Genomic DNA, 19,286 nt, shown 5'->3' with positions numbered 1-19,286 from the left:
TTACAAAAAATATTACATTTAATTTATTCATTAGGATGATTTGCAATAAAAAGCTAAGAAAATAAAAACGTGATCAGGCAGGTGTAGGTTGCTACTGGATAATTTATGACTAATAATCTTTACATCACAGTAACTAAACATGTTAACAGGAATAATAATTTACCTGATGATGCTAGAAATGTTAGAGGGATGGGTGTAAAAATAAGATCATATTTCTACCCAGTCCTTTGAACGTGTAAATATATTTTACTACTATTCCTTTTGTGTTTGGTTTGCTTTTGTTTAAAACTTATTTTGTTTGTATATAACTTTGTTTATGCTTTTATTACGCTACTTTTAATAAAGTCAAACCAAACCAAAGACTTACTTTAAGAGATAAACAAATAAAATTCCTTTCAACAAATTACGTAAATGTTTTGGCACGTAATTGAAATTACTTGTTGAAAGTTTGGTACATTTAAAAGGTACTTAGGAACAGATATTTAATGAAATTAGCAAAACTGCAGTCAATGCTTTACATGTTGTACTTTAATTCTAATTAGTTTCAATATAATTATATTCAAATAATTTATTTAATCACTTACACATCTAATGCTGAACTTTGGATGTAGTTTGTTTTTTAGTTCATATGGTTAATAAACAACAAAACAATAGAATACATTTAGATTTTCTCAATAAAGAGAAATTTCCCTGTTATCAAATCTTCCTTACAGTTGATTTGTCTTCCAGAACAAAACTCAAAATAACTGGTTGCTGGATGAAACATTCCTGAAACAGTAGTAAACCTTTAAAAACTATCCTCATCTTTTATTCAACAACCACAACTGTGACGCAACTTTCATTTCCAAACTTTATGATGCTCAGCATTGCAGGACGTTTGACTTCAACTCCGTCACTGAACTAAATAAAGTATAAAATGTTCCATAAATAGCAATATGTTTTCCAGATCTATTCTAGGAAGGTGCTTTTGTAACCCAATGGTTACATTCGGACATAAACCACTTTATTTTGGTAACTACCTAAACATTTTGACTAGAATTGAACTGAAGCTACTGATTCAGTCAAGTTGATCTTGTTTGCTTTGTGTGAAGTTCAGTGAACAGTAAGGTCATGTTTATATGGATTTTATTGTGCTGTTGAGAAAGTTTCAAGAATGTAAGTTTTTATCCATTAAGCAGTAGCACTTATGGCAAAGTTGGACTTGGTAGCAATCAGAACTTCTTAATCTTGATGCAGTTTTTGTCATGTAAGTCAGGAAAAATGTAAAAGTTTTACCGTCATTTTAATTACACGTTATGTCTTTGTTACATGACAGAACAAATTAGATCAAGAAAATTAACATAAAAATAGTTGGAATTTAAATAATTTAGTCCAGTAAGAGCATTTTAAACTTTGGTTAAAATCATTTAGCTCTCAATCAATTTCACCTCAGATATACTTGTTTTAAATCTAACCAATTATACAAACTGTTTCAAGGATTTTATTGCTTGAATTAAAAATGGTTTTGTCAGGTTATTAAATGCACTCTACTGGAAATCTTTTTAAAAAAATCACCACTCCATCTTCAATCCATATGCTGTCATTCACATTTGAAAACATTTCTCTTTTTTTTTTTTTGTAAAAGTCATATCTTTAACAATCCAGCACTTAAGACCCCCATAACCAAACCACTGACTTTCCTCTCCCTGTGTCACTCGTCTGCATCCTTCCTGTTAACCCTCTCAGACTCTTGCGGTCTCTTTTCCAGGACATGGCGGCGTGAACCAGCTCGGAGGCGTGTTTGTAAACGGCAGACCCCTTCCAGACGTGGTCCGACAGCGAATAGTGGAGCTCGCCCATCAAGGGGTTCGACCCTGCGACATCTCGAGGCAGCTGCGGGTCAGCCATGGATGCGTCAGCAAGATACTGGGCAGGTAAAAGACAAACATGCCAGCACAGTACTGATGACATTCACTGCTGCCCTTTTTGTGGCTAGAAACTGGGAGAAAATGTGTGCTTTTCTGGAAGAGAAGCAGAAAGTGTCTGTATTTAAGCATTGTCCCTTTACAGTACAAAGTGAACATGAACATGGCTGGTTATTATTTGTGCGGTAGTCACATCTTGTGTTGGCATTTTAGAGTTTGAGAAATCAACTTACAGGCACAATCACACTTTTTAGCTTTTCATAAAAAACCTTAAATTGAATTCATTTTTTATTCCAGTACTGTAAACGTTTAATAAAGTCTGAAACTTGTTAGTGCTCTGAACAATTTTAAATAAATGAAAATGAAACATTTCTGCATTATTTTACTCTTGTAAGTAGTTGGCAGTGTTGTTAAGCTTCCAGTAAACAACAACCGGTCCAGCTTTCAGCCACACCATAATTTTTGCAAAAATCCTTAACTCAGAATCCTTCCTGCACAATCCCTCCAACATCTAAAAATAGAATTTTTTTTGTGAAACTGTTAGATCTTACACAATTGTAGTTTGTACCTTCTGCTTTACATTCTAGTTCAGGGGTATCCAAAGTCGGTCCTGGAGGGCCGGCATCCTGCATGTTTTAGTTCTCTCCCTAGTGGTTGTAACAACCTCCTCAGCAAGTCAGTGTTCTGCTTAGGCCTTCTAACGAGCCATCATTTGATGCAGGTGTGTAAAACCAGAGAGAGAACTAAAACATGCAGGATGCCGGCCCTCCAGGACCGACTTTGGACGCCCTCTGTTCTAGTTGATGTGAGGTTGTTGGTGGAGAAGCTGACTGGTCAATTTTCTAAAACTTCTTACTTCTTCAGCACACATGAGCTGTATTTTCAGCCACGTTGGCCTTCAATTTCACTTGCCTCCGCCTTTTCACCTTCCCCCTCTCACCTCTGTGTCTCGTAAGTCTTCCCTGACGCTTCTCAGTTTTGTGAATCTTCTCACCTCCCTTTTCTCTCCTTCCTCTGTGTGTATGTCTGGCTTTTCAAAGCTAAATTCAAGAGCAAATCCCTGCTCGTTCCGTCCCCCACAAGAGAAAAAAAAAAAAGGCAGACAATGGGAAAAAGATTCATCACTTCTTTTCTTTCTTTTTTTTTTTTTGAATTAGCATCAAAATGAAAGTGGTGCAATATTTCTGAACCACCACCAACCAAAAAAAGTGAGTAAGGTGAAGAATGGAATAAATGGAAGAACAATCAGAAAGGAAAAAGGCGTGTTAAGAGAGTGGAGTGCTGCAAGAAGAAAAATGAATGAGAGACATAGAGACCATTTGTGGGGACAGAGGGGAAGGATTAGCAACAGCGACCCTCAGCTATATCAAAAAATGTGTTGCTCATTGTTCTCTCATGCCTCCCTTTCCCTTTTTCTGTCTTTCCCTCTCTATCTCTTTCTTTCTTCCCCTCTCCTGGCCATTCAACTCACTGAAGCGTTACTGTGAGGGGGAGGAGAAGGGACCGAGGGATGGATGGAAGGAGGGAGGGCTGTTTTATCCTCTCCTCTCTGTCTCTCTGGTGCCAGCAGAACAAAAACACCAACTCTACCACCCTGTGCGTGTCTCTGCGTGTGTGTGCGTGGATGCTCGCACGCGTGCGTGAGCGTGTGAGCAAGTGAGTGAGTGCGTCGGCTCATCGTTGAGCAGGATATCAATAACCGAGCTCGTTTATTCACCGATGATTCAGCTGTGAATAATTTAAATCGTTTTCCATTTGAAAATAGATTGTTTTTTTTCTCCTTCGGCTGTGTTTATGCTCCAGCTGTGAGGAGTCAAAAAGTGCAACACACACAGGGGGAGAAAGACAAGGAGGCACACATTTACAGCAACTCGCATCTTCACGGAAAGGATTACTCCACCGTACAGTGGAGGGAGAGCAGCAGGTTTAAGACTGACTGACAGCTTGCAGCCACGCAAAGCACCCCTCACCCCCTCCACACACACACACACACACACACACGCAAACACACACAAGCATTTTTTATTTATTTTTCTTCTGCAAGCTGAGCGGTGCACTAGTTGTGCTTCCATCTCCTGCCCTCCTGCCCTTTCTGCTTGCAAATACATTCATGAAATAGCCATGGTGGACACTAAACGCTTCAATTTTTTTCTATGCGGGGAAAACAGCAGCGGTTCAGCAGATCGAGTCAGGCATCAGGAGCATTGTGTCACGGCTGTTTGAGAGGGATACAGTCGCATTAAACAATTTAGCTGACACAGATATCTCAATGTAAATCAGACAGATGCAGCATTATGTAACAAGCTGAAAGTGTTTGATGTCATTCGCAGAATACAACAGAAGAAAGGCTGTAGGGTTAATAAATATTAGTTAAAACTTTACTCACTGTGTCAAATTAATTTAAAAACGATAAACACGACGATTTGATCATGATAGTGCTGCAGAACCTCACAAAAATATTCATGCTTCTTCAACTTTCTGACTTTTCATTTACTGATTTCAATTTGGACCCATTTTTACGAACTGGTTGACTCCTACTCTAAGGTGCATAAAGGGGTTGAATACGAATGCACTCCACACTTTTCAGAGTTTTATCTCAACAAAATATCTATCCTTCCATTTCATTATTTCCACCTCTTTAAATATGTTGAAGTTTCCTGAAAAATAACTGGATAATAATTATTTTTTTACTTATAATTAAAGATGGCTGATTAAAAGGCCTTGTTTCTATTTTTATTTTCGACAAGGTCTTCATAATATCTGACAATGAAATATTTTTCATCCAGTTCTGGCTGTTTGATTCAAAATGACCAGTTTTAGACACATTCCATGCAGATTCAGGCTATTTAGCCAGTTGGTAAAAAAAATAGTTTTCTGTCTAAGGAAATCCAACCAACTGATTTGAGTTACTGACTTTGCAAACTGAGCAAACATTTGGTGACAGTGGAAATGAATAATGCCCCTTGTAGCAATGTTTCTGCTTTTATGGGGAAGGTAGCAAGATGTAGCATCTCCAGCATTCATGGCATATTACATTTACAATCAAAAGTTCAAAATGGTGAAACATCAACCACTGAAGTCTTTAATTCTGGGACTGGGAAAATCAGAAGGTTTTCCATAACCCTGACCTAAAGATCCAATATGGCGGAAGCACCTGCGAAAGGCAATTGTAGCTGATTTAGTAAATGAATAATGTCTGATTGTGAAAGTTTAGCTGTACTGTTTAATCTTATAATATCCAGACTCCCTGTTATAGTCTTACTCCACCCCCCTGCCCCACAACGCCTCTCCCACACAGTGTTCATCGGGTTTTTTTTTATTCATCCATCCCGCGCCCCCCTGCAATGGCACGGTGCCCCCCCTAGGGGGCGCACCCCATAGTTTGGGAACCACTGGAATAAGCCTAAAAATGAACTCTATCTTTGCTGTCATGGGTGCTGATTCAGAGCAAGTCTGAAAATATAAGACAAAATTTTCTTTTTTTATTATTATTATTGTTTGGCAACCTGAATGTTGCATGCTTCCTCAATGAACCTTTTGTTGCTCCATCATCAAGTTTGTCTACCAATCAGCTATTACACAGAGTGAATATGCAAAAGACAGAAGATAGTTTTCAAAATCAGTGATTTTAAAAAACTATTTCTTAAAATCTTTTATGTGCGGTGCCTTGAAGTACCATTACATCCTGAACTTTTTCACATTTCTTCCCTTTAGAAGCACAAAGTTCAGTGTGCATCATCCTCAACATAGTCCACATCCTAAAACATGGTGGTGGAGCTACGCCAAGCGGGGTGTGTGATAGAAAAACTGATCAGCACTAAAGAGAAGATGAATAGAGTTAAATGAAGGGAAAACCTTGAAGAAAACCTATTAGAGGCTGCAAAGACTTTTAGTTGTACAAGAAAAGGCTGTTCAACAAAGTAATGACTCGAGGTGCTGAATTATAATTTATGTGTAGCATCTTCTACCTCACAATCATGCAGCGCTTTCTGTTAACCTGTCATCTAAAATTAACTAAGGGGTTTTGCAAAGCAGTGGAGCTCTTCACATAAACTCTGCCAACATGTTTTATGTTCCTGTCTGTGCTTCAGACAAACCTCTGCTTTTCCTTACAGGTACTATGAAACGGGCAGCATCCGCCCTGGGGTGATCGGGGGATCCAAACCAAAGGTTGCTACACCCAAAGTGGTCGACAAGATCGCCGATTACAAACGCCAAAATCCCACCATGTTTGCCTGGGAGATCCGGGACAGGCTCCTGGCCGAGAGAGTTTGCGACAACGACAGCGTTCCCAGCGTCAGCTCCATCAACAGGTGCCACAGTCTGTGCGATGAGTGGGTCTGGGTATCAAACTGTAACGGCAGATTGTAGACGAAGCACGGAACAACATAAATGTTGTGTGTTTTATCTGTGTATCTTTTTCGGTGTGGGAGTGGAAGAGGGGAATTGCAAAGAGGCCCCCAGCTTCCATATGTATGAAGTGGCCGCAGCTCAGTGGTTCTACACGATGCTACAATGACAACCCCTTTCCCCTGAGTGCACAGAGGGAGCGACAGAGGGAGGGATGGGGAAATAAGAGAAAGAACGAGTGAGCCAAAAAGGCAGACAAAGAGAAAAGGAAGGTGAAACAGATACAAAAGGGAAGAAAAGAGAAAATGGAGGAAAGGAAATGAGAGGAGAGGAAAAGGGGAGGAAAGGATGAAGAAGAAAAGAGGAAGAAAAGGCTTGCATGATCAACCAAGCAGGAAGTATGAGGCCCCTCTGCCATGTCAGCCTGCCTAAGCCACTTCACACACACATACACACGCAAACACACACAGCTTTGCTCCCACAATGGTCATGTTCTCTCTGTCACTCAGGATCTCTCAAACAAGCCACTTCATACACACTAATATCTCCTCTCTTCTTCTGCAGGATCATACGGACTAAGGTTCAGCAGCAGCCTGGTCAGACGGGCTCGGTGTCGGCTCACAGCTTAGGTACGTTGCTCCAGCTCATTCTGGTTCCTTTAGAACTGAGATGTCGGCTGAGAAGGAAGAAGGCAGAGACTCCAAATATATCAGCTTAGCAAAATGTCACCATTATTAGGGACGCAACTAGAAACGCAAAGACGTTTTTTTTTATGACCATAGGAATGGGTTTAAATTATTTTGGTGTTGTTAAGAGACACCTGAGCAAGTCAAGATATTTTCCTCAGCAGAAAAGTCAACTCTAAATTTTACTGGAGGAGTAAAGATAAAAGTTAATCATGCTGTTAACGCCTTTGTCTCCATGTTTACAGTGCTAGTGCATCATACTCTCAACATGAAATACACCAGAAACATCCTTTATTGTAAGGGAAAATGTCTGTAAGAAGAATTTGCTGTAGTGTTGTTCACAAGAAACATGAAATTTCAGACACTTTTTCATGAGCTGCAGTGAAATTTCCTGATTCTTGAATTTACTTCAAACTTGCCTATTTTATTAAGATATTTTCTGATAAATGCAAAGCATGATAATTAAGGAACACAAACCTGAAAATATTGCATACCTTTGTATTCAATCTCCCAGAGTTAATACCCTGCAGACTTTGGTCTTTGACAGAAAGCTCAAACTCACTCAGACTGGATGGATGCCGTCCATGAATATCAATTTGGAAGAAGAGCTGCAGTAGATTCTCAATTGGATTTATTTGCTCTGGCTGCAAGCATGAAGTTGTTGCCCATGTCAGGCTCAAGTCTTTTGCTGCCTCTAATCGGTTTTCCTGGTCCTATCCAAAGAAAAAGCGTCCTCACAGCATGAAGCACAACCACCATGTCTCACATTGGAGACGGTGTAATTACTGTGTTTATTTTGCCCCAGAGCAATTTGCATGTCGGCCAGTAGATTTAACTGTAGCACCTTCTTACACGTGCTTGCATCTCGGTAGCTTGGTGCTTGTGTATTTCTGGAGGATGAATCAAACAGATCTCAGCGAGATGTTCAAGGTGTAGGAAGTTTTATAAACTAACATGAAAGTTTTTGGTTATTATGTAAGAAAATGTGGACAAACTCAAGAGGCACCTCCTTGTTCAAGGGTCTGCATGTTCGAGTGTGTCACAATAACATACAAGTAACAGGTAGAAAAACAATTAGAATAACATGCATAAACAAGATGATGAAGTTCACTGCTGCTACCCTGAATCTGGCACTTAGAGGCTACATTAGAATACAATAGAGTAAAACAGAATTGACTTTATTGTGCCACAATGGGAAAATTTACGTGCTACCTCAACAAAGTAAAAGGCAATCAAAGCATGTAGATTCACACAAAAATGAAACACATACCAGAATAAGGAATAAAAATACTGTTCAGTAAGGGAAAATTTCATTGTGCAGTTATTAAAAAATAGCTACTCTGGTTCAAAGAAATGAAGTGGGTAGGTTAATTTAAAAAATGTGCAGGTGTACAGATTTTTTTATATGTTGAAAGTGATTAAAGAGAGTGCAGGTAGCAGCATTTATATGAACATTGATGAGTTTGTTTGGAGCAGCGATGGTTATACAGTCAAACAGCTGCAGGAGGAAGGATCTACAATAGCACTCCTTTGTGCACCAAGGATGCAGCAGTCTGTCACTGGAGGAGCTCTCCATTCAGCAGCAGCTTCATGCGTGGGGTGGCAGACATTGTCCAGCAGTGATGCTATTTTAACTAGAGTCTTTCTGTCTCCCACCACCTGCTCTGGGGCGACCATGGAGGAAAAAATGTTATGAAGAAACAAAAATGTATTCAGCAAGTTTCTTTTTAATTGAGGATCCACATTACTTCTTATATTTGAATAATCTTTTATCTGTGAACCAAAGCCTTTTACTCCCACATAGGAAATATACTATAACTCCCTTTTACTCCATGAGTATCTCAGAGGACAAATACTGTCCCTCACTTTCCCTGCAGTGGATTGCGCCTTGCTGTCTTTTTGTATCTCCATGATCACACATTGTCTAGTAATCTAAATTAATTTTCACACACTGCTCCCTGACTCCCGCCCTATACTCGCATTTATCAGATCCGCCCTCATACATACACACCCAGATATAACGCAGTGCGCGCTCTCTTTTCCACACCACGCTTACAGATTACACAGATAAATGGCTCCCACTCCCAGGCGGAAAATTGAACATTTGGATTTGCAGAATAAGAGCGTTACGTTCTGATAAAAAAAAGAAGAGTGAAAAGAAAGAGAAAGGAAAATCAGATAATTGAAGTGCTAAATCAAGTGATGGGAAAAGAGGGGATATGCATTCATTATACTCTCCTTGTCGTTAGTAAAAAGAGTAATGGCTTGAAAGGACTCTGATCCCGTGGTTTGTCTTGTTTTTTCCTTACTCTCTTTTTGGTCTCGTCTGTCTGTGATTTGGGGGGTGAGGGGGTCTATTGGGAGAGAGGATTAGGATGTCTGTTGCCACACCTTTCTGTCTCTCCTGGGATACCATACTGTCACTCAGCCCGACATCCGCCTGCAGATAAGGGACCTGAGAGTGACTGACTGCATGTTGCAGTTTGTGGATGTGTGTCAGGAGGTTACACAGTGTGTGTGTCACCAAAACGCCGACAACTTTGTCGCCCATCAAGAAACTTGTCTCCTCCAGGGGGAAGCTCAGAGGAGGAGACGACAAGGAGCAAGACTCCAGTACAGATTTTGTAGCACATTTTTCTTCCTGGTGAAGTTTAGTTAATGTGGTTGAGTTTAACTCCAGGGGAAGCGAGGCGAATTTGACTTTCCAAGGAGAAAAAAGTCTAATATACGAGTACACAAAGTTTGGGCTCAGTGTAACATACAGTGTTAATATCGGGACTGTTGGATAAAATCGGTGGAACAAATTCAGTTCAACTTTAGTTTGAGAGAGAGCTTTTCTTCTGTGGAGAAAAATGTCCACAAAAAGACTATTTTTCTGATTTATGATGCATCTTTTTTTAACCCATCATGTGATCTGTCTGCAGCGACGTCCGTAGCTGCCACGCAGGTTTCAGCGGTCACCAGCGACTCTGCTGGCTCGTCGTACTCAATCAGTGGCATCCTGGGAATCAGTTCTGCTGCTGATGTGGGCAAGAGGAAGAGGGATGAAGGTACGTAGTTAACCTGCATTTTTCTAAATCTTTGCATTTTTCCAATCAAATTGACATTTCAACTGTACACATTGGAAATAACAGATAAAGTGCTGGTGAAACCTGGAAGATCTCCTCCACTGAAAAACATAAATATCAATGACAAATATGTGAGTGCGTGCATATATGAAGTCTGGGAGCTGTAAACCAAACATCTTGAATGAGAATCCCGTGTTTGTTTACCAACTGCGCTCCACTGGAGGCCCACCTGAGAAGTAATATTAATGCATGCTCTATTGATCATATGTGCTGTCATACTGGATCAATGTTGCATGCTAATGTGAGTGTGAACCTCTGTGTGTGTGTGTGTGTGTGTGCGTGTGTGTAGCGGATGTGTGTGTGATTATGAGTGTGTATGTGGTAGAATCAGTGGCATTAAAAAGCCATCACACAGACGGTCTCCTGCGGTAAATGAGACAGCACCAGATGTTGGAGTGAAGTAGGGTGACAGAATGCCACCAGGGGCTATTTCTCTCTCTCTCGCTTACTCGTTTGGTGTCTCTTTCTCCTTACAAGCACAGACACACACACATCGTATGGGTGAATTTTCCCACCCCTGATGAATTTTCAAATCATTTCAGCCGGATACAGGTGAATCCCAGATGAACCATGATGTGCTCGATATTACCTGCTTACCCATCAGTGGATTAACAAAGTCCTAAACTCCCCCAAATGTGAGCTTTAAATCCAAACACAAATCAAGATGAGAATTCAGCTACATTTTTGTTATCAAGTCTATCCACTTTCTACCAAGTTAACATATACATGCAAACACCACAACTTCTTACAAACTGAGACAGATAAGTCATGAGAGAACTCGAGGTTCTAAATACTGGTTAGCTCAAAAACAACTAAAAAATTTTGGCATGACGACACTCAAATCATTGTCCAAATTTATGGATGTCTTTTCTCAGCTTTCATTAAACAATTTGGGGGCTTGTCCAGGATGTACCAGAAAATACAAAACCGTCAATTTTGCAGCTGCACTCACATAATTTTATGGAACCAACATCAATTTGATATTTTTTTTATTTAAAATTTTTCTAAGTAGTACAGGAAGCAATAAATCTAAAGAAACTCAAGAACAGAATAGAACCTAATGGGCATATGTGAGTCTGGAAAGTGCTACAAAACTGTTTGGTCTCACAAGAATCGCAGTGGGAGCCACTATCTACCGAAATTACCCCAAGACACATTGACAATTCTCCCAGTAAAAACCCAAAGAGAACATCTAAAGCATTATTGCCTTAAGGTCACTTTTTATGATCCAGGAATAAAAGAGAGACATGGATAAAAATGGCTGAGGAGAGATTTGAAACATATATTCATCTTGTTACATCTGGAGTAAAATTAACAGCATTTTAGATGAAGAACAATCAAACATGATGCTGGTACTGTAAGGACCTGGGACTGCTTTGCTGCTTTAGGGCGTTGAAAACTTGCAGTGACCAATGAAATAGTTGACAGAAAAGAAGGCCGTCATTAATTTTTTTTAACAAAAAGTTTCCTGTATTAGTGAAAAACTTTGATATAACATTTTTTTGGCTACTTTTGACTAAATAACTAATTAACTTTTAACCAGCTTGCATTGACCCGAATTCTTTTTTTCAACTTCACCATACTTAATAAAAGAAAACAAAACATTGTATCGTTTCATATTTCACTGAGGTGGTCAGAAAGCCTCACGTCGGCCTGATTTTGCCTACTGTGACGTTTTGGGGTAGAGTTTTATCTGCAGCGTTTCTATGGCAGAGGTCTGTGGGGTTGGCTCTGTGGTCTAATTAACAGCATTGCTAATCACAGCTTCCATTAGAGCAGCCCCCGCTGGATAATGACACACACACACAGCAAGGGGCGACAGCAGGAACAGCATGCGCTGACATGGACAGACAAACACGTACACACTGACAAACAATGCAGCACGCGTCTCACATACACGCACGCCCATATGTTTGTCGGAGTTGACATTCGCGCACATATACTACAGGTCATGTAGACATGAAGCCAACAATCTCATTGTTCCTTTGTCGACTTTGTTAAAATGACTGTTTAATTAAAAAACGTGAATATTTTACACAGTGCGGTAGGAGTTAACGTGGAGAACGGTGGCGTTTGTTGAAGTCAGAGAGAAAGGATGATAGAAATATGTGAAGGTGGATGGAAACATTTTTGAGGAAATATAATTTGCGATGTGCATGTGTCGAGTTGCTAAGGTTATGGAAATACATTTATTAAGTATAGGATTACATATTTATCTGCAACTAATTTACAACTGTTTACACTTGTGTTTAGACATTTGCTTCTATGGTTTTGCTTAGCTCAATTTAAATGGCATATCATAACTGTATACAATACAAATATGTCTAATTTATTTCCCAAGAATAACATAATTCATTTTATTTCCCTTGTTTTGCTACATTTGTGTGTTATTACTGAGGTTTCTCTTGAAAATCCACATTTGCATAAAAGACACAGAGCCTCTGCTTTCTGTACAGGAGCGTTACCTCAAAAGTGTAAACCTTTTCTTAACGATTTCCATCTTTTATGTACAGAGAAAGAGAGTTTTATACTTTAACAGGGAAGTTTTTCTCAAAACCTTATCTTACTAAAACAATAGATTTGGGGAAACTGAAAAAAGAGGTATTAATTACCATTCATTAACAAAATGTTTTTGTCTATTATCCAAATGTTTGACAATCCAGTTAGACTTAAAATGTATGTGAAATTCGTCAGTTTTCTTGATCTCTCATTTATGTCAATAGTTTTTTGGCCAATAATGTCACTTTGACAACTCAAAATTCTGCTAAAGGTAGTGACACACATCCCAACCACAGGATCAGATACATGTTGTGTGGTTTGGTTTCACCCCTCAGTTCAGACGACATATTTTCATTAAAGAATAACAAATAAAGAACCCAATTTAGAGATGAAGAGTAATATAAGCCTGCGTTTATTGCTATGACATTGATGGGAGGAAATTACATCATACCGTAGCATAAGGACTATTTTACTTCCAGAACAGTAACATTAGCTTTCAAACAGCAGCTGTGCAAGTGGTGGGAACACATGAAGGAGGAATCAGCAGCATGTATTTGTGTGTGTTTGTGTTTTGGTGGGAGGAGTGTGTGGGGGTAAAACCCTGTGGTGACCTGTGCCCTCTAGCCAAAGCGAGGGGAAGTAGAGGGTGACTGAGAGCAGAATGGATTTGAATGGGAGTGAATGGAGGAACTTGACTTGTGGGGCCAAAAGGGGACCATTGTACCTTAACCTATTCTTGTTGCACGTTAAGGCTGCTTGCGTGCACGCACGCGTGTGAATGTGTGCGAGTGTGTCCCTGTGGATTCAACATGGACATGAGCTCCAGAACAGGTGGATCGATTACTGCAGGGTGGATGTTTTATTTTTATTTCAACCTATTTTTGTCCTATTTGAAGAAAAGTCATACAACACCACAGCTCCAAGGGCTGTTTTTTGTGTGTGTTTGTGTGTGTGTGCGTGTGTGTGTGTGAAGCAGAACTTGATTCATTGGCACTTACCCAGAATGCCACATTGACCTCTTACCCCCTTGTGCATCCACTGTGACATGCAGCAGCTTACCGAATAAAAGAAACTTGGAGTGAGAAAAAGATATGGAGGATGGCGGAAAGCAGGAAGGGGGGAGATCCGTGCCCTTCAACCGTGGCTCCGCTCAGCACCTCCCAAAACTTTGATCTTTTGACACACACACACACGCATACATACACAACCACACACAAGTTTAGCTACAAGCTTCAGTTGTTAGGTCAGACACTTCTCCTGTTGAGATAATCTACAGTATGTCAACTTTAATAAGATTCACACAGGTAATATCCCACCCTCAGTAAGCACACACTGGCACACTGAATAGCTGACAACTTTAATTCTTCCATGTTTTAGGATTAATCATCCAAACTGCTTGTGGGGTTGCTTTAAAAAAAGAAAGTCAAAGGCAGGCTGAGCCGTCGTCGGAGAGGAAGACAGAAGAGGCGGAGGGGAGAGGGAAAAGGCAGAAGAAGGGAACAATGAAGGTTCATTGTTTGTTTTGTTCTGCTCTGAAAAAGAGGGAAGAGAAACGCTTCCCTTCTGAGACCGAATCACAGAGATAGAGGCAGCTGTGTGTGTGGGTGTGTGTGTGTCTGACAGTGAATAGGATTTAACCCGTCACGGCAATGAGTTTCTTTACCCATCCATGGATACAATGAGGGCCGGATATCAAGCTACCCACCCACAAACACACCTACATCAACGCCAAGAAGCATCCATACACATTCACACACATGAATGGACAATATTGATTATGACAAGTGAAAGCTTTGTTCTTTCTGCTCAACTACAGTAACTCCTCTTCATTCTGTCGTTCTGCGGTCGTTTGAGGGTATGCTACAGTGGCGAGCTTAGGTCAGTGTTTCGGAGTGGACTTGTGTGTGTGTCTGTATGTGTTAGAGAGAAAGCAGAAAGCAATAAGCTGGCTGAAATGGTGCCATCAGAGCTACATGATTGATCAATTGAATTCCATCACAGCGACTGGCCAGTGGGATTAAATGGGTTGCTGTGGGTTACCAGGCTAAAGCATCATACCGCCTTTATCTGTCTCCTGATTGGTCTGCCATCGGAGACCTGGACCGTGCACTCGCCGCGCTCCCAGCACCTGTGTATGAGTGCGAGTGTGACGAGACTACAAGAGTAAAAGAGAGATTAGGATCGAGGTGTTTGTTGGTGAGAGAACTGCTGAAAGAGGGCTTGTGTGCTGAAAAAAGTGTTTGTCAACTCTGCGAATGGGACGTATAGATGCTGTCTGGAGATATGAGGTGTAGACAAAGTCTTCAAAATAAACCCAAACCAGTGGCTGTTCCAGGACTGCTTCACAATTTTAACAAGGCTGAACGTTAGTCTACAAAGGCAAATTGAACATTTATTAAGATCACTGTTGTCCTTATGCTGTGTTCCGTCTATTGTTTCCATGTTCCGAGTTAGAAATACAACAAGTCAGAATTCCAGTGTGGAAAGTTGTTGTTCTCCAAGTTACACTTGTAGAAAAATTACATTTTCCATAATTTTGATTGCAAACTGAACTAAATTTTGAGTATGAATGGAAAATGGCTACAGACTAAATGGCTAATAACAGCTTCAGCTCCCAATATTAGTATGTAGAGAATAGATCTTGATGTAATCCTCATGGGTTGTATAGCTCTTTGCTGTTTCATAATTTTTTAAAGGTTTGTTTGTACAGAAATAGTATGTCATGAATTGTACGCAGTTTGAGAAATGATGATTTTTTTTAATGCATTCATAATTTACTCAAGGTTTATCATCAGGAAATGCGGGTTTGTTATTTCATTAAATAATATTCACCATAGGAATTTCAATCAAGTGGTAGATCTGAGGTGAAAGTTGTAGTTTTCTCAACCTCAAAACTTAGCACGGCTGTGTTTACCTTAAAAGCAGTGATAGTGACAAAAATAAACTGCTTATTTGCTCCCACGTTTCTGTCTCAGTCATCCTACCGTATGAACAATTTTGGCCCTGACCTCCAAATAAGTGCAGAAAATATCATTTTCTGGAAGTCAAAAGGTCAGAAATCATCTGGATTTTAATTTTTAACACAAAAACTGAAGAAATTATATTCAATTTATTAGAAAAATATATTTACTTTCGATTTTGAGCCTATTTAGCAATCAAACAGCATTTCAGCATGAGCTTTCTTTCTACTTTGTCAATTTTTCTTTCTTTGGTTTTTATCTCTACATCTCTCTCCTTCTTTAAAACCAAAGCCTTTCCCCAAATGAATCCGTATTTTCTGTCCAAATGAAAAAAAAATAAAAAATAGAAATTTGAAGTCCCGTACCTCTTTTCAACCTGTCTGTCATATCACTACCCAGGACACACATACACACTCTCTGACACACATCGAACGCACTGTGACCCCCAGGACTAAAATAGGCTCTCAGGAGCAGTTTGGAGCAATGAATTGGCTCTATAGCAGGGGATTTTCACCCTCATCCCCTTTTTCTCTTTATCTTTTTCTCTCGTTCTCTCTTTTCTAATCATTTGTGGGCTGCGACTCCTCAGAGTTCTTATAATTGTCTCGTTCAGTCCCTCAGCCGAGCAATAACTGCAGGATACAAGAGCTCACAGTCTAATACTGATACCGAAGCCATATATATTTGTGTGCACGTGTGTGTATGGGCGATGCGACGAGCGGGAGGGAGGATTGTGTTTATAAGAGCAGAGAGGGTGTACTTCTGAGAGATCAAGAAGGAGAGACAGCGTATGCCAGGTAATGGATTGCATTTGTATGCGATTTTCTCTGAGTCTCCACAATCTATGAAGTCTTTCAATCCTGAATCAGTTCACTGGACTTTCTTTCAGACAGCTAACTTTTTTCCCCGTGTCCATCTCAGAAATACATCCAGTAGCCATTGCTTCTAGTCACCTTTTTCATTTCCCCACCTTCTTTATTCTGCATCCTCTTAACATTTTCCTGCTGCAACCTTTCTAATGTCACTCCTACCTGGTGTCCCCTCTGTGCAGTTTTACAGGAGTCACCGCTGGCTAACGGGCATGGCCACAGTGGGCGGGACTTCCTCAGGAAGCAGATGAGAGGGGAGCTGTTCTCGCCGCAGCAGATTGAGGTATTGGACCGCCTCTTTGACAGACAGCCATCTTGTCCAATCCAAACCACCACTGAGCTCTATGTGAGCCCTGACTCTGGCAAGGTAAGGGCAAGGCATTGTGCAGGCTCTGGCTAAGGCCAAAAGGTACAGGGGTTATATGTCATAGATTTACAGTCATCACTTATCATACAGAAAGTTTGAAACATTTATGTTTGGTTAATTATTTCGCTGTTGCAACAATGCGTCATGGTAACAAATCCTATACTGTGGAAAAAGATGTTTATTTCTCCCTAAAAGGTGCCACAACAGTAAGGAAAAAAACATTTGTGAGTTGAGCCGCAGAGATAAATGGGTGAATCACTGATTGGAGTCCTCTGGACTTGACAAGGCACAATACAACTACAGGCCATTTACCATTTTACACATCACACCTTTTAGAACTTTATTGTAAAGAATGAAATGTGAATAATGTTCCTTCTACTTCACAATTATCCCTTATTTTGTGTCAAAAATACATTGATGTTTCTAGTAATAACATGGCAAAATGTGACAAAGATATAAATCGTCTTGCAAAGAGTTGTTGATATTAGAGGTGTCCATCTTGAATTTCTGATGCTGTCGCACTGAAACATGCTGACTAATATTTGAAGCTGCTGATGCAAACCTTGCAAGCTAACAGAGGGATCTCTGCTTACAGCTAAAAAAGCCTGCCTGCTCTGCCTTGCCATGCCATGCCAATGTTGACCAAAATCGCATAATCTCTGCATATGCTATTAATTTCTCAGCTCAATCATTGGGTGTTCGGAGAATGTGTAAATGAACTTTTGTTTTGTGTTTCTGTGTGGATTCCTGCGGTCTGATGGACACTGCCGAGACGCAGTGAGGGTAGTTTATCGACATTCAGTTAATCTAGACACACTGCAGGGGTTAATGAGCGTATCGACCCAGCTTTCATTATGACCTCACTTCCTGCTGCTTCCAGGACGGTGATGGAAATGGGGCATCCGGCATGCTGATGCACACAGGGGATGAACTGCATATCCGCGTGAATGGGAGAGACAAGAGACGAGAGAGGGTGTGTCTGTGTCTCTTAATGCTGCATCTAAATTGACCTCCCGCCCTTTTCCGGCAATGAATTAATGGAAATCTGAGCGGAATAGACAGGTGTAAGTAGTACTTTGCATAACAAAATGTGAGCACGCTAGCATTTGTATTCCGTCCGCCTTTTTCAGATGTCTTCTAATGTGCAGCCCTGCTCTCAGCATTAGGGAAATGTTTTGGACCTTGTCTCAAAATGACAATTTTCCTCTACAGTTTTTTTTTTTTTTTTTTCAGGAAAACACTTTTCAAGTTTATTTATACAGCCAGTGTCAAGTACATGAACCCAGACAGACCCCAGAGAAGTTTTAGTAGGACAGGTTATAGCCTTAGACCTACAGGGCAGAGTTGGACTTTTTAACCCATTCACTCCCATTTGACCAACATGAGGAGGGTGGCGGGTCGGGGCAAGAGGTCGACAGGTATTGGTTGGAGTAGCTCTATAGACTGAGATCTGACATCATAAATACCCATGATTCCTAGGTCAGTGTCCTCTCTGAGCCATTGAGGTCAGGGTTTGGAATGAGTCCCTTTAAAATCTGTGTCACACTGGGGTCAAACTGGCTTTAGGTTGCAAAACATCACAAAGAAATCCAGGCATCTACTCATGCCCATCCCCCGTTTTTCCTGGAGAGGGTGATTGACAGTCACACCCACTGACAGCTACAGCTTAGCCTCTCTGGTATGTGAGCTAAGGTGTGTGTATTAATATGTGTGTGTGTGTGCGTGTGTGTGTGTGTGTGTGTGTGTGTGTGTGTGTGTGTGTGTGCGTGGGTGCGTGCGTGCGTGCGTGTGTGTGTGTGTGTGCGTGGGTGCGTACCAGTGGTGGTGTGGTTTTGGTCAAGTAGGGTCAGACTGCATTGAGACTGACAGCTTTAAATGCACTTTCCCCTAACGGTGATGACGTGTGCAGGGGAGTCAGCGGATGTGCATGTAAGGAAGAAAGGAAACAGAGAACCAAGTGGAGAAATAAAAAAGGAACCACTTTTACAACATGGACATTTTGATTTCAGTTCATTTTTTTCAATATTTGTGGCTCATGAGAAGTAATTTGTCCATAGCTGAAGAGCCAAAACTTGTGTCAAATGCAATTTGAACCATCAGCCTCAGCTACTCTTCTAACTTGTTTATTTTGTTTTAGACTTTTACTCCATTGTTTTATCTCATCTCCCTGTGCTGCTCTTGCTCCCCGCTGCCTGTAGTCTATTAAGCTGCGCTGATAATTTATGTGTGCGTGTTTGCATGTGTGCCTGTCTGCAAGTGCGCCTGTCAGGGAGAGTTCATTTGAATTTCCCTTCAATCACTTCTTATTACTCAGCTGATAAATCAGGCGGGCTGACTGCGCCCTCACCCGTTTCGGCAACCCCGGGTCCAAATGCCCTCCTCTGCACTCACCAGCACAGTTTGATCGTTTTCCAGTCTGAAAATCAATGAAAGACAGAAAAGGTTTACACCTCCAATCTACGTTTGGATGTAAACCAAAACCTGCTGCAGTGTGAAAGAATAAACCAAAGTAGCAAGGATGAG

The 19,286-nt window shown here is 40.6% G+C and overlaps 1 protein-coding gene across 3 annotated transcripts in view; it reads left to right on the top strand.

Moving 5' to 3' along the window:
• Nucleotides 1-19,286, top strand: part of pax5 (paired box 5) — a 59,393-nt gene that overhangs the window by 16,241 nt on the left and 23,866 nt on the right. For 2 of the 3 annotated variants that reach the window (XM_008412420.2, XM_008412431.2), the window contains exons 2-6: nucleotides 1,748-1,913; nucleotides 6,020-6,217; nucleotides 6,819-6,883; nucleotides 9,865-9,990; nucleotides 16,579-16,763. In XM_008412420.2, coding sequence (XP_008410642.1) covers nucleotides 1,748-1,913; nucleotides 6,020-6,217; nucleotides 6,819-6,883; nucleotides 9,865-9,990; nucleotides 16,579-16,763 — 740 coding nt within the window. The remainder of the gene's footprint in view (nucleotides 1-1,747; nucleotides 1,914-6,019; nucleotides 6,218-6,818; nucleotides 6,884-9,864; nucleotides 9,991-16,578; nucleotides 16,764-19,286) is intronic. The other variant, XM_008412441.2, reaches the window with a different exon arrangement.

The sequence above is a fragment of the Poecilia reticulata genome, linkage group LG1, assembly GCF_000633615.1.
Source record: "Poecilia reticulata strain Guanapo linkage group LG1, Guppy_female_1.0+MT, whole genome shotgun sequence".
Taxonomy (NCBI): domain Eukaryota; kingdom Metazoa; phylum Chordata; class Actinopteri; order Cyprinodontiformes; family Poeciliidae; genus Poecilia; species Poecilia reticulata.
Note: the sequence above shows the minus strand (reverse complement) of the source record. Positions and strands in the feature narration are given on the sequence as shown.